General features: G+C 44.4%; 1 protein-coding gene across 1 annotated transcript in view; it reads right to left on the reverse strand.

The window, feature by feature from the left end:
* cxadr (CXADR Ig-like cell adhesion molecule) overlaps positions 1-12,914 on the reverse strand; it is a 54,553-nt gene that overhangs the window by 7,250 nt on the left and 34,389 nt on the right. The window contains exons 3-5 of the mRNA XM_049592789.1: positions 6,260-6,464; positions 541-696; positions 312-434 (exon numbers count right to left, since the gene is read on the reverse strand). Coding sequence (XP_049448746.1) covers positions 312-434; positions 541-696; positions 6,260-6,464 — 484 coding nt within the window. The remainder of the gene's footprint in view (positions 1-311; positions 435-540; positions 697-6,259; positions 6,465-12,914) is intronic.

Below are 12,914 nucleotides of genomic sequence, written 5' to 3' on the forward strand. Positions count from 1 at the left end.
GCATTTAGGTCAAAGTACCGTTGTGCAGCTTCACAGAGCTGCTTGCACGGCTGCAGACTGTAGACTTGGACTTGTTCTCAATTTTATCTCGTTGTTAAAATGTATATTTTAGTTGACAGGGAAATAAGTCGCCAGGAACATCCCTAATATCGATATTTCACCCACACCTACTGCAAACTGTAACTGAACGATTCCGATGGACCTGTTTTTGTGTGTGTCAGATACATTAGCCGGCTGACCATCAGATGACACTTTTAGCACCACGTTTACTACAGGTCAGTGCAACAAGAGGAAGTTAGACAGGTACTCACGAGGCGTCACTTTTAGATACAGTATACAGTCCTCAGTGCCCACACGGTTGCTGACGGTGCAGCGGTAGGTTCCAGATGTACTGGCAGATGCGTTCCTCACGTTAATGGTGCCTGCCACTGGATCTGTAGTGAAGGAAAAGAACAGTGTTAAACAGAAAGTGGAGGTGTGTGTGGGACCTGGAAACTGATCTCTGTTTTGTTTGGGTGTGCTGGTGAGAGGGTCCCTTACCCATCACAGCAGTGCTGGGCAGCACCTTGCTGTCACTGGTCTTCTCCCAGCTGTACTGCAGGGGGTTGGTACCCTCGCTGGATAAGCACCTCAGCACAATGTCTTTGCCTTCCTGTGTGGGGCCTTCAACGTAGCACCTGGGCTTGGATGGTTTCACTGTGGAGAGAGAAGGAAACAAAGGAGAGTGATTTAGAAAGGTGAAAAATAACAGCCACAGCCAGGTGGCCACATTAGCTCGACACAACAAAGTCCCCCTGCCTACAGCCCTGTAATTCTTCAGTCTTTCATATCGTGCCAACTTCTGTCTGTGTATTGTGATTTCCTAAAATTCACCTCCTCTCTTGCTCAAGCAGCAGTCATCAGTTTAATGAGAGCAGTAATCAGAGTAATTGATACAGCTGCTGTCATTACAGGAGCTGTCACTCAGGATAATCACAAGGAGGAAGGGAGCCGCTTGCCTTGGGACACACAAACACACGTGGACACGCAGCGTTCAGGGTTAAGGATAGAGGCGAAGCTTTCTGTCTTAAAGCCGAATGTGTGCAAACACTCCCCGGTCAGTCAGAGAGAGTGCTGCTGGCAGGAGATGAGATGGGGGATTCGAAAACAAACAGAGCTTCAAATTAAAAGCAGGCCGACTCCAATGAAACCCAGACGTGCAGTCAGCGAGGCGAGGAGGGGAAGAGGAAGGGAGGGAGAGGATAAGAGAAGGGGACTATGAGAGGTAACGTTTCTGAGGCCACAATCCAAGTCCATGCTGCGTGTTCGCTGACAGAAAGCTGACATCATGGTGCGGTAATAATGGATTCTGTAACAACAAAACCCTGGAGTGGGGCTCTCCAGATCTGAACCAGGTGTCAGGCGGGAGGGGGAAGCTTAGCAGGCATAACCATAAGGATTAACAGTAGACTGACAGTACTGAGTGCTCCTACTAATCTAATAAACACACAGGGGCCAGGAGGGAGGGGGCAAAACAGAGAGCCGGGGAGAGCAAAAATTAAGCGAGCGCTGATGGACAGATGGCAGAGTGATGGGGGCCAAGGCCGCACAGCTCCTAACTCACTGACCTGCTCTTTGCTGCCGCTACACCTCCACACACATCCATACGGCACACAGTAAATGTCAAAGAGCTATGACATTTTGAATGCATCTTTTAAAGGTGAAAGTCAACTCGACGCCACCAAGGGCTGTAACACATGGCTCCTCTTATTAGGACCACTGTCCGATGAGCAGATTTATTTGTTTGAAAGATGAGGTCAAAGAGGAAGGTGACAGAGGCTGGAGGAGCGTGGAGAGATAAAGGGCAGAGCGACACAGCTAACCTGGCTCTGTTAAACGAAACAATGAGTTGAGATTTATGAGCCGCACAAGGCTATCTTGCGGACGAGATAAGTAGAGAGGGATTGTGAGATTGTGGTGTTCGCTGCAGTCGGGACGAGAACAACTTCAAGGAGTGACGACTGATTGTTGACTGATAAAGTGAAATACAAGCGACTAGTGGGCACTAAAACCACGCAGAAGGAATTAAAGAGATTGGCTGCTGAGCTCTGCGGTGAGATCCTGAATGTGATGAGGAGCGCCTGGACAATCAGGCAGGCAGAGCTACGTGATTGGCCGGTGAGAGGAAAGGTGGGGTCTAGTCAGAAACAGTTGTGAGTTGCTGACATGCAGTGCTGGACGGCAGGTGGCTACTCTCCTCGTGTTAACTTCAATGTCCCGCTGCAACCAGAGGAGAATACACAACGAGGAGTGCTACCTGCTGTACATGTACACTCAGCATGGGTGCACACCTGCATATGGCCCAGCATGTGACGAGACACGGCACAGTATAAACTGTGTTTATGTTTATGCACACACATGCACGCACGTCTCTCCCGTTCTCGGGACCGTCCACCTTGTGACAAGATCGACCTGAAGGTAAAATGCAGAGCAGGCAAGATGTCCTCCTCTCTCCTTGTCAATGCTTCTTTGCTAAGAACACCCCTGCCCCTGGGGTCAATAGCTAGCAGCCTGTCAGCTTCTGTAGCCTCCGGCTATCTCTCTCTGTCTCTCTCACACACACACACACACACACACACACACACACACACACACACACACACTATAGCTGAAGACATCTGCATTATTACCTTAAAGAAAGTTGGATTTGCATTTTTGTCACTTAGCTGATGCTCTCATCAACAGCTGGATATAATCAACAATCAAACTATATTGTATACTACAGAACAGTAAGACTAGAGTCCACCGGTTACACTTATACAGCCGTAACCCCTCTAAATCATCACTTACAACCTACTAGAAGTGCGTGGCGGTGTAATTTTCTGCAGAGACTCTGCCCTCTGCCTGTATTGTTTTATTTTCTTCTTATTTTCTGTGTCTGAGACATTTATGGGTGTGTACTCCCACAAGGTGAGGTCAGGGCTTTACAAAAGGTATCGACCAGGTGTCAGAATCCACGAGACACAGCACTGTAAAGACGCAAATATAGTGAGGCAAAACACCAAATCAGAGTAGAGGTCTTTGCACACTGAGTCTGAAACTTTCGTCCGTCATTAAAATGTTCAGAACAGGTTTGATTTTTCTGTGTTTCTCACATCCATCAGAAGCCTTAAGAGATGGCCTTCTGCAATTTTCATAATGCAGGAGGCACCATATTTGTCAAAGAGATATATGTGTCAAAATACTATGTTAGATAAATATTGTCTTGCTGCAGAGCTTACGCATCTTAATCTACAGAACTCTCTACAAAACTCACACCATAATCATATTACCTTAAAACTTCAATTAAAAGCCTAGTCCCAAAAACGCCCAGTCCCTTTTCCTAGCCTGGTGTGGCTCCACATTTTGACAAATAAAGGCCCGTCCCCTATAGAAACCTGTCCTAAATATAAGCCTGTTGAGTTCAGTGATATAAGCAAATAATAGCCCAGGCCACTAATTAAAGTTTTACAGAATTGCAATTGCAGTATCAGTCAAAGTAGTCCCATTCTTCCAAATCATTCAGCCCTAATTAACAGGTTTAATGACAGATTTGAGCTATTCTGGTGCTGGTGGGAGTATGTTGGGACAGTTTAACAGCTTACTGTCAGATGTTAGCCACTGCTGCTGTGTTAGCTTATGCTAATTAGGGAGACGCTGAAATAACCAGGAGGAGAGCGGGTCAGAGACGGTGCTTCAGTGCTGAGTCTCACCTATGTAACAGCAGCAACAGAGAGTCTGCTGCTTTATCTCATGTTAACTTTGAATTTATGGTTTAATGGGCTAATTGGAACCTGGCTGTTGATAAATTAATTTCAAATTGCACTTGTTTTCCACTGCTGGCCAATTCACATTTCTTTGAAACATCTAGGCATGAACAACAAACGATAAATCATCAGGCGTGCTATCCTCCCTCTCTGGTGAGGAATGTGGACTGTGGGGAGAAGAAGCTGTTGGTACAAATGTACAATCATACAGTATGTATGAAGCAGCAGTAGCTCATTTTTCAAGTTGCTTCTGATCAGATCAATTTTTATGTAAAATAACCTCCCCAAGGGCTCAGCCAGAGGTTGTGGTGTCAGCAGTGGTCACAGTTAATGGTCCGATTATTTGTGGCCATTCATCTCTTTTATTAGAGAGCTGCTGAGTGGAGTCACAACACAACCACTGAGGAACCAGTTTTGTTTTTCCAAACCCTCACGTCTGTCTGGTTGAGCCCGTTGGTGCAGTGCAGTCACTTCTGTACACATGATATCATGTCAACAAGAACAGCAGCCATTTTCTGAAGCCTGCCCTATCTTTAGAAAGGAGAAACTACAGTGATAACAGGGCTGCGATAACAGCACAATATGCAGCTTATCCCACAACAAAGACTAGCGCTGTGCATGTGGGTTGTTTTTCCCATATGCAAATACCAGGCTGGTTTCGGAAGGCGATTCACTTTCGACATCATTTAGTCAGTTGACCGACCAGCGAGGCCACGCTGTGTGAGTGTATGTTTGCCTAGGGAGTGAATCATCTGACTTATACAACTCTGATGTGTCACCCATCTCACCCTGCGCAATAGGAAGCCAGCTGAGTGCATGGACTCCATTTCTGAGGTTTGTCCATGTTTTTAAAAGACAAGATTGCATTAAACACTTTTAAAATGATCAATAATATTAAGAATTATTTGTTTAATGACTTTTGCCTGAAACATTTGAGGTGTCAAGGCTTTAAAATTAATAATGTTTCAAAAAATTTATTGAAGCAGTGTGTCCTACTCTGAAGTTTAAGGGTTTTTAAGATATTAATAAGCTAATTTTTGACTAAAATAAAACTGATTTTTGGACAAATCACATTTTTTTCACTTAAGCATTTTTTCACTGAAGGTAAATATGTACGTATATATGCAGGAATATGGTTATTAGAGTTGAATTCAGTTAATCTACACTTTGCCAACACATAAGTAAAAGTAGTAAGTAAAAAGACAGGGTAAGTTTTAAGATTTGTAACATCAGAAATGTGGACTCTCACTCAGAGCAGCTTGACTCATTTTGAAAAAACAAACAACTTAAAAGGTGTTTAAATTAAATAAGTTAACATCAAAATGTATCACTATCAGTGAGGCATCATGAGCCTACATGTTAAATCACACTCTGATCAAACATGGCATTTTATTCCTTTCATTTCTTTTGTACAGCAGTTGTTTGAGTTGTGTTATTCAGCTAAGAAATATCGCAAAGCTCAGGTCCGTGGTGTCTCAACCTGAGCTAGAGATGATTATCCATGCTTTTGTGTCCTTCCGATTGGACTACTGTAATTCTCTTTTTACTTGTCCAAACAAATCTTCTCTGAATCGAGCCCTCCACTGTCAGGCACCTGAATATATCTGTGACCTCCTCCATCCATGTATCATCAGTCGGTCCCGCAATTCTACTGACAAGGATCTACTGGCTCTCCCCTGCTCCAGACTCAAAACAAAAGGTGCTCATGCCTTTGAAGAAGTGGCTCCAACACATGAACTCACGTCCATTAGGTTTACGATCTGTGGCCTCTTTAGTAACTTAAAAAACAACTGAAGACCCATCTTTTCAAAATGGCCTTTGTCCCACCCTAAATTGTCTTGTGCTTGTTCCCTGGTATGTTTCTGTCTGAGGCCTCAGTAGCCTGTATTTGCCCTATCGTTTACTTTCTTTTTGTTGCCTTACTTTTCTGAAGCGTTCAAGGATTTTACTTATTCCATTTATAAATATTGAATTTGAAACATTTGAAGATTCTTTATGGGCCTGCAGACACCCTGTAGAGTTTTCACGGTTAATATTGTGGGAGTATAGCTCGTGTTGAAAAATATTTGCATACCAACAACATTAAAACATTCAGTCTATTTAAAATCATAGCTGTGATTAGGTAAAAAAGCAATAAAATGTGTTCATCAAGACTATTACTGAATAGAAATATGGATATAAATTATAAATTATGACCCCAATATTTAGTGAAAAAAACAAAATCAGGATTATCATTTTAGACATAATCACAGAGCATCTAGGGCGAATACAGAATTGTATCACAAAGGGGGCAATGCTCTGCAGCCTCCAGGAAGGTCACGCACTCGATTTTAGAAAGGATTACATCAAAACAGCCAAGGAGGGCAAAGGCCGCGTGATGTGGTGCATTTCCTGCGTGTACAGAGAGAATTTAGCCTGTGAGGGAGAAAAAGAGCCCGAACACCAGAGCGTGTTCAGTGGTTTGTTCCACTCACCCATGACGATCAGCAGCATTTTCCTACTGCGGATGCCGGGAGCCTTCTTCACCTTACACTGGTAGGTGCCCGAGTCTGTTGACTTCAGCCCCGTCAGGTTGATGGAGGCGTCGCCGTTCTTGGGGTCAGCTGAGTTGAAGTGGACTCGGCCCTTCATCTGAGCGTAGTAGTCTTCGTAGGGCCTGTCGCCTGAGTACATGATCACCTGGGTGTGGAGAAGGAGAGCAGGAGAGACAGCCTGAGTTAAGAGCTGAAACCTACTTAAAGTGATGTACTGTATCCACAATTTCCCACTCGTTCATGTATTTGTGGCGGCCCGCCATGATATCAGCATTGGCTGCCACATATTGATTAGGGGTGGGAATCACAAGAGGATCCACAATATGATATTATCATAATACCCAAGCCACGTTACAATATTATTTCGACCCATTGACTGAAGTATGTCTGAGTCTGCTAGGACAGATTTCGATATGCCCCCTTTCAGCTTGATAGTGTTGGACCTTTTACCGGTTGACCTATTACGTGACAGACCAAACAATCAATAAACACGTTAACTGCGGTTAGCTAGTGGCAAACTGGTACCATAGTTGACAATTTTACAGCTCTGTGCATCTCGTCCGTCCAAAAATGCGCAGCTCTGAATGTAGATTTTGCCATTTTGTTACTGGCTTCCTCTTCTGTTACATATTTAATACTTTTGACTTCCAGGTTAAAGCCCGGGGCGGACACTGTGGGGCAGGCACAGAGCACCTCGGCCATTTTGGGTCCGATTAACTGTATACGCGCAGGAGTAATTCGACTCCCAGTCGAATTTTTTGGGTGTGTTAGTCCGATTTGGTACGATTTCAGTCGGACTAACATGTTTACATGTATTTTAAAAATTTAAACATTTAGTCAAACTAACACAATAAATAGATTTTCTCTGATGTCATGTAAACGTACTGATGAATCAATCCCACATCTAAGGGTGCATTCACACCAGGATAGTCCAGGGGACTCGGTTCAATTGGCCGGGGAATTTCACACCTTCATTTGGATCGGTTCACTTTCACACTGTACTGTTTACAGCAGACAAAACTGCCTGGACAACATCACGCAGTTACAACAGCTGGTCATTTGGGGGCGGTACTGCCCGAATGACCACCGACCAGGAAGAAAAAAAAGCATGAGGAAGAAGGAAACCCAGTTCTTCGATTGGCCAGGACCAAAACCGGAAATCCATCCCCTTTAGTCGGCTTGGTCACCACAAAAACACCAAACACCAAAATGCAATGCACTCTACGTCACTTCCTCTCTTTGGTTCGCTGGATAGTCCCTTTGCATTTCCCACTGTAAGTGAACCGCACCAGAGTTCATTTGCAAGTGAACCAAGACCCCCAGTTTTCAAGCGGACCAGGGTTCGCTCATTTGGTCCGCACCAGAGTTTGAATGAGTGTTCACACCAGGGTTCCAGACCAGGGTTCCTTTAAAATAGACCAAACAGCGCCAGTGTGAATGCGTCCTTAAATTCAACAAACTGCTGCTACGGAAAAACTCATGAAGAGATCCACCTGTGATGCATTCACAGACCCACAAAAACCTCCGAATTCAGAGAGGGGACGCAGAATGACCACAAAGGGACACACAAAAACGAAAAAATAGAGTAAAACAGTTTGCTGATCCAGTTACCTCAACACATCAATTCCAATTCTGTGGAAAACACTCACATCTGACTTACCTGTTTACAAAAAAGCATAAACGTCCTTCTAAAAAGACAAATAAAACAAAGGCCTTGAAATGACAGTTGTTGCCTTGCTCACTGAACCAACCAAAATATATGGAAGAGAGAAAGCGCCCTCTCTTTTATCTTTGCAATGCCCTTCAGCCTGGCAGCCTGTGCTGCTCTGCCCTTTCTGTGCTTAACAAGAATGAAGGTGGAACAAACAAAGCTACCACTCTGGAGCCAAATCAACACCTGCTGTGTCAACAAAGAGCAGCAGCCCCCAATTCTGTCTGACCCCCCTTCACACACACACACACACACACACACACACACACACACACAGTCTGGGTTGAACGCAGCGTGGAAATGCCTCAAAATAAAGGCCAGGTGGAGCCAACAAGAAGCCTCTTAGCTAGTAGCTGCGCTGATGGAGAAGGGTGAAAACAAAAACACAAGGAAAAGAACAAGGAGGCTAAGAGAAAGGCAAACAACAATGAAAAGAGTTCTCATTCTCTTTCACACACACTGGCATATTCTTCTACATTTCCATGGAGACAGTCATCAACAGGCTTTTCTGTGCCACGATCAACGCAAGGCGTACGCACAGCAATACCCCTGGGTAGAGAGGAGGAGAGGGGAAAAACTAAACATGGCAGGAGGAGAGGAAGAATAATGAACCCATCAGAGGAGACAGAGCACTTAAAGGAAGCACGAGAGGAGCACAACAAAGGGAGTCAGGGATGTTGTGGTGTGTCTGCAGCAAGTTGCCTCTCTGCTACGACTGCAAGCGAGTTCCTGGAGCTGCACTGCAGGCGTGCTCAACAACGGTCGCCATGTTCATCTTGTACATATTAGCCATGTAAACAGATAATGTGGTTAGAATTCCACCTGGCACTCACGGGAGGGAAACATATCCTTCTAACTTCACCGGGGATCAGAACATCAGCAGTAATAACAGCAATATGCGAGATGAGACCATGGAGGAGAGGAAATTAAATTGCCCCGAGCTCAGCCAGACAAGAACTCTCACTTGAGCCACTTCACAGGCACACAGATGGGAATGCTTACACACATGCACACCTCTAGCGAAAACATCTGAACTGCACAATAACCTTGAGAATCATGATCCAATGAAAAAAAAAAATCCCATAAAGAGCCCGGGGAATGAAAATGAAAAGGGCAAATGACTAGACAAGCTGGCGGGGGCTGGAAAGGACAGCAGAGCACCACTGTCTGTGTGCTGCGTTTCATAACAGGTAGGACATTCAATGATACAACTGCCACCTGGCCTGGCCGCTCTCAGTGGACGGATCATGCTGCAGAGGTAACAGACCTCTATTGGCCAGGCTTCATCAGACACATGTAAAGATGAGGTCATCGTCATGTGATGCTGGAAGAGGTGCGGATCATTTGAGAGGCAAAGCATGGAGCTGCGATACCTGTGTACTCTAAACAACCTGCAGAGCTCGGGGAGCGCTGCATCGTGTCTTTGCGCTCCCACAGAGGCTTTTAACTTCAATGACTCCAAGTGCTGCTGCTGCATGCTTTCACAGGAACAGCTCACAACTGCCTCACAAGGTTAAAGCTGAATCACTACCTGAAAATGGACCAGGTGTCCTTTAATATCAAGGCTATAGAGGATGTGACAAAACATAGGCATTAGCATTCACGATCATCACTGATACACAAACAAACAATGCAATTTTCACCAGAGAGTCACAGCTTTACGTCCAAATCCTCCGGTACTTTGTCAACATGTACAAATTCCTGTCACAATAAATTCAGTAAACAAAAGGCTCTGCTCCTGCGCTCAAGGACAAAAGAGACGATTTGTGTGATATGGGATAAAGCTATGTATTTTGAATTTGCCGAGCAAATTCCTCCCCTATTCACACTATTCATAACCAGTTTTCATAATTGTTTTCCTCATTGTTCTCACAGTGGTGGCAAACGCTCAGGGCGTACCCTCCTTTCAGCTAATCTGTAGCCAGGCAATGAGAGCCAAATGCTAATGACTGTTACTGTAGGCATGCCTGGCATTTCTCATTCAAGCCCAACAAAGCAACATGCATTAGCTATGCTTCACCACCCTCAAAAAGACCCTGATGATATGTGGGATATGTCAAATGAAGGAGGCCATCATTATCCACCACACATGGGATTGAATAGATAACGCTGTGGCATTACCTCTGATTGCATCAATGCAAAGAAACTGGAATATATGGTTCATAAATATATGAACAAAGCTCTTAAAGTGAAGGGTTATTTCCACACAACCCATCTCCGCGCTTGCGAAACTAGGGCTTCAAGTGTCCAGTTATATGATCCTGTGGACTGATCCTGCACTTAAAAGTTTTATCTGATAGTGGCTGTCCCTTTAAGAGCGGCCTGGATTCATTGGCTCTAGCCACATGAGCAAAGGTTCACCATGGTTTCTGAGCATCTGGGAGCCTCTGGCTATAAAGTTTAGTCCTCATTCTCGTCTCCTTGCCTGACCTAGTAGCTTTGGTCCTTGCAGATCGGTCTAATCCCATTTAACACTGTCACATATATTAAAGCAGCCCCGTGGAGCTAATATGCCGCTAATTACAAAGAATTTACTCAGAGCATGACTTCATATTGGTTAAAGGCTATATGAATGTGAGCGCGTGTGTGTGTGTGTGTGTGTGTGTGTGTGTAGTGAGCGAGATCTGATAGGTCAAGGAGAACAAATACGTTAAGAGAGAGATGTCTGCACGGTTTAAATTCCTGCAAAGGTTTGGCAGCATTAATGGGTGTGCAGATAGACCTCAGCAAAAACGGCACGTAATAAAGAAAATAAACAGTGGAACCTGATGCAATATGGGAACATTTGATATATTTCTACAGCTGCATTCAGACATGGAGAAGAAGAGGCCCGACTGGGGAACCACCCACACTAAATTCTGTGCTCCCTTTTAGCTTTACTGAGAAACAGTACAAAATAAGGACATTTAAAAAGCAGTGAAATTAACAGTCCAGTGGAGGATTTAGGGGGATATATTGGCAGAAATGGAATATGATGTAATAAGGATGTTTTCTTTAGTTTATAATCACCTGAAAATAAAATTCTTTGTGTTTTCCATGCCTTAGAATGAGCTGTTTCTATCTACACAGGGAGCGGGTCCTCGTCCAAGAATGGATCAACGAAACACCTAGTGTCAGAGAAACACCAATTTATAACATGAAACTGCTTTATTCAGTGTTTAAACCAGTTTAAATACACCAGATCTTTTAGTTTCAGAGAGGAAGAGATCTCTGTAGATAATTCAGTACCTGGTAAAACCTTCTGAACGTCTAGGAGTTAGAGCTTAGATCGGGCCCAAAAAATCCAGCCCGAGCCCAACCCGAGCCTGTGCATGTTCTGTCCGAGCCCGGCCCGTCCCTTTAACTGTAATTATGAGCCCGAGCCCGGTTTAAACCTGTCATTCTTTTTAAGGATACGACATGGACATTGAAGGCTGACTCTCATCTTTCTTTCCATGGCAAGCCTTCTTAATGTCCTCGTCTTTTTGCTGTCATATACCAACATACCAGCACTCGACAAAGCCGACACACGTTGTCACCGTCAATGCGACCAGTGCTGCCGTCACCTAGGTCCTAGCCGTCCAAGCCCGAGGATAGTGGCGGGAAATTACGGCCTGACCCTTTCGGGCTCGGGCAGAGAATCTAAACTCTACTAGGAGTTCACGCTTGGCATGTGGAAGAAGTTTCAGCTGTAATCTGCAATAATCCATTGATCTGGACTGATATATCGATTCAGTGATCGACAATCAAAGTGAAACATTGATTAATATCGTCAGCTTCAGGATATGCTCTTATTTTGAAAGTCTGTGTCACTGTCAAACAGCGGCAGGCAGTTGGCAAGCAGCAAAGAGAAAGACGATGAGGATAACATTATGTAGTTGGGAATAAATCGGCAGAGTGGAAGTATTTTTGATTTTTGAGAATAAAGGGATCAACAGACAAAACACATGGTGTATGTAAACAACTTGCCTAAAGGGGTATCTCACTCTGCTAACTTCTCACTACAGCAACATTAGCTGCTCTGTTTTAACAATGATCGGCTGAGAAAACATGCATGCAGGCTGATATTCAACTGAAATGTTATATCGGGAGATTCAGCGTCTTAAACCAACGGTGAGTAGGAAAAATAATAATGTTGCATGTAATTTGTTAAGCTATAAGTAGAGGAAAATGTCTGGCACAATCCTGCAAACTGCTCCTTTAATATTTCATCATATGAACCATTGATATATTGAGAATAACAATAAAGACAGACCATTTAACTCCACCTCCCTTTCCTTCTCTACTCCAGCTAATGGCTCAGAGTGAAAACAAAGTAGGTCAAAAACAAATAGATGGGGATAATTAGTGTCTCCATAATGGCACAAGTCCAGACACTGAAAAAGCAGCAACCAGAAGCAGGAGTACAGAGTGAGAGGAGGACTGGTTGGGTCAGTGGACAGAGAGGGACACTGAGTGGACGACAACGACAGAGAAGCAAAATGATGAGCCTGTGACCTATTTCTAACATTCAGGCCAAAAAAAAACCCACTAAAGCCACAGGATACAGAGGAAAACAGAGAGTGGAGGAGAAGGATGAGAAGGCTTTGTGACAGGTGGGAGGTGGGAGAGGAGAGAGCCACAGGAGAGGATACCACCTCTGTAGCCTCGATCTGTAACAAGAATCTGTCTCTGTGGCCGTGAAAGTCCCAAGGGCATGTGGAGATCCTGTAGAGTTGTGTAGCGCTCTCTCTCCATGGCTGAGGGCCATGCTGGAAAGGAAAGACACTGCCTGGGATAAAGAGAGCTCCCACCATGTGAGAACACTGCAGACAGTTCATGCTCAGCAGAACTGCACGTGGCTCAAATTACATGTGTCTTGTGTACTGTATACTTCCTAGGAAATACACACCTATAATAGAGCCC

The sequence above is a fragment of the Epinephelus fuscoguttatus genome, linkage group LG12, assembly GCF_011397635.1.
Source record: "Epinephelus fuscoguttatus linkage group LG12, E.fuscoguttatus.final_Chr_v1".
NCBI lineage: Eukaryota > Metazoa > Chordata > Actinopteri > Perciformes > Serranidae > Epinephelus > Epinephelus fuscoguttatus.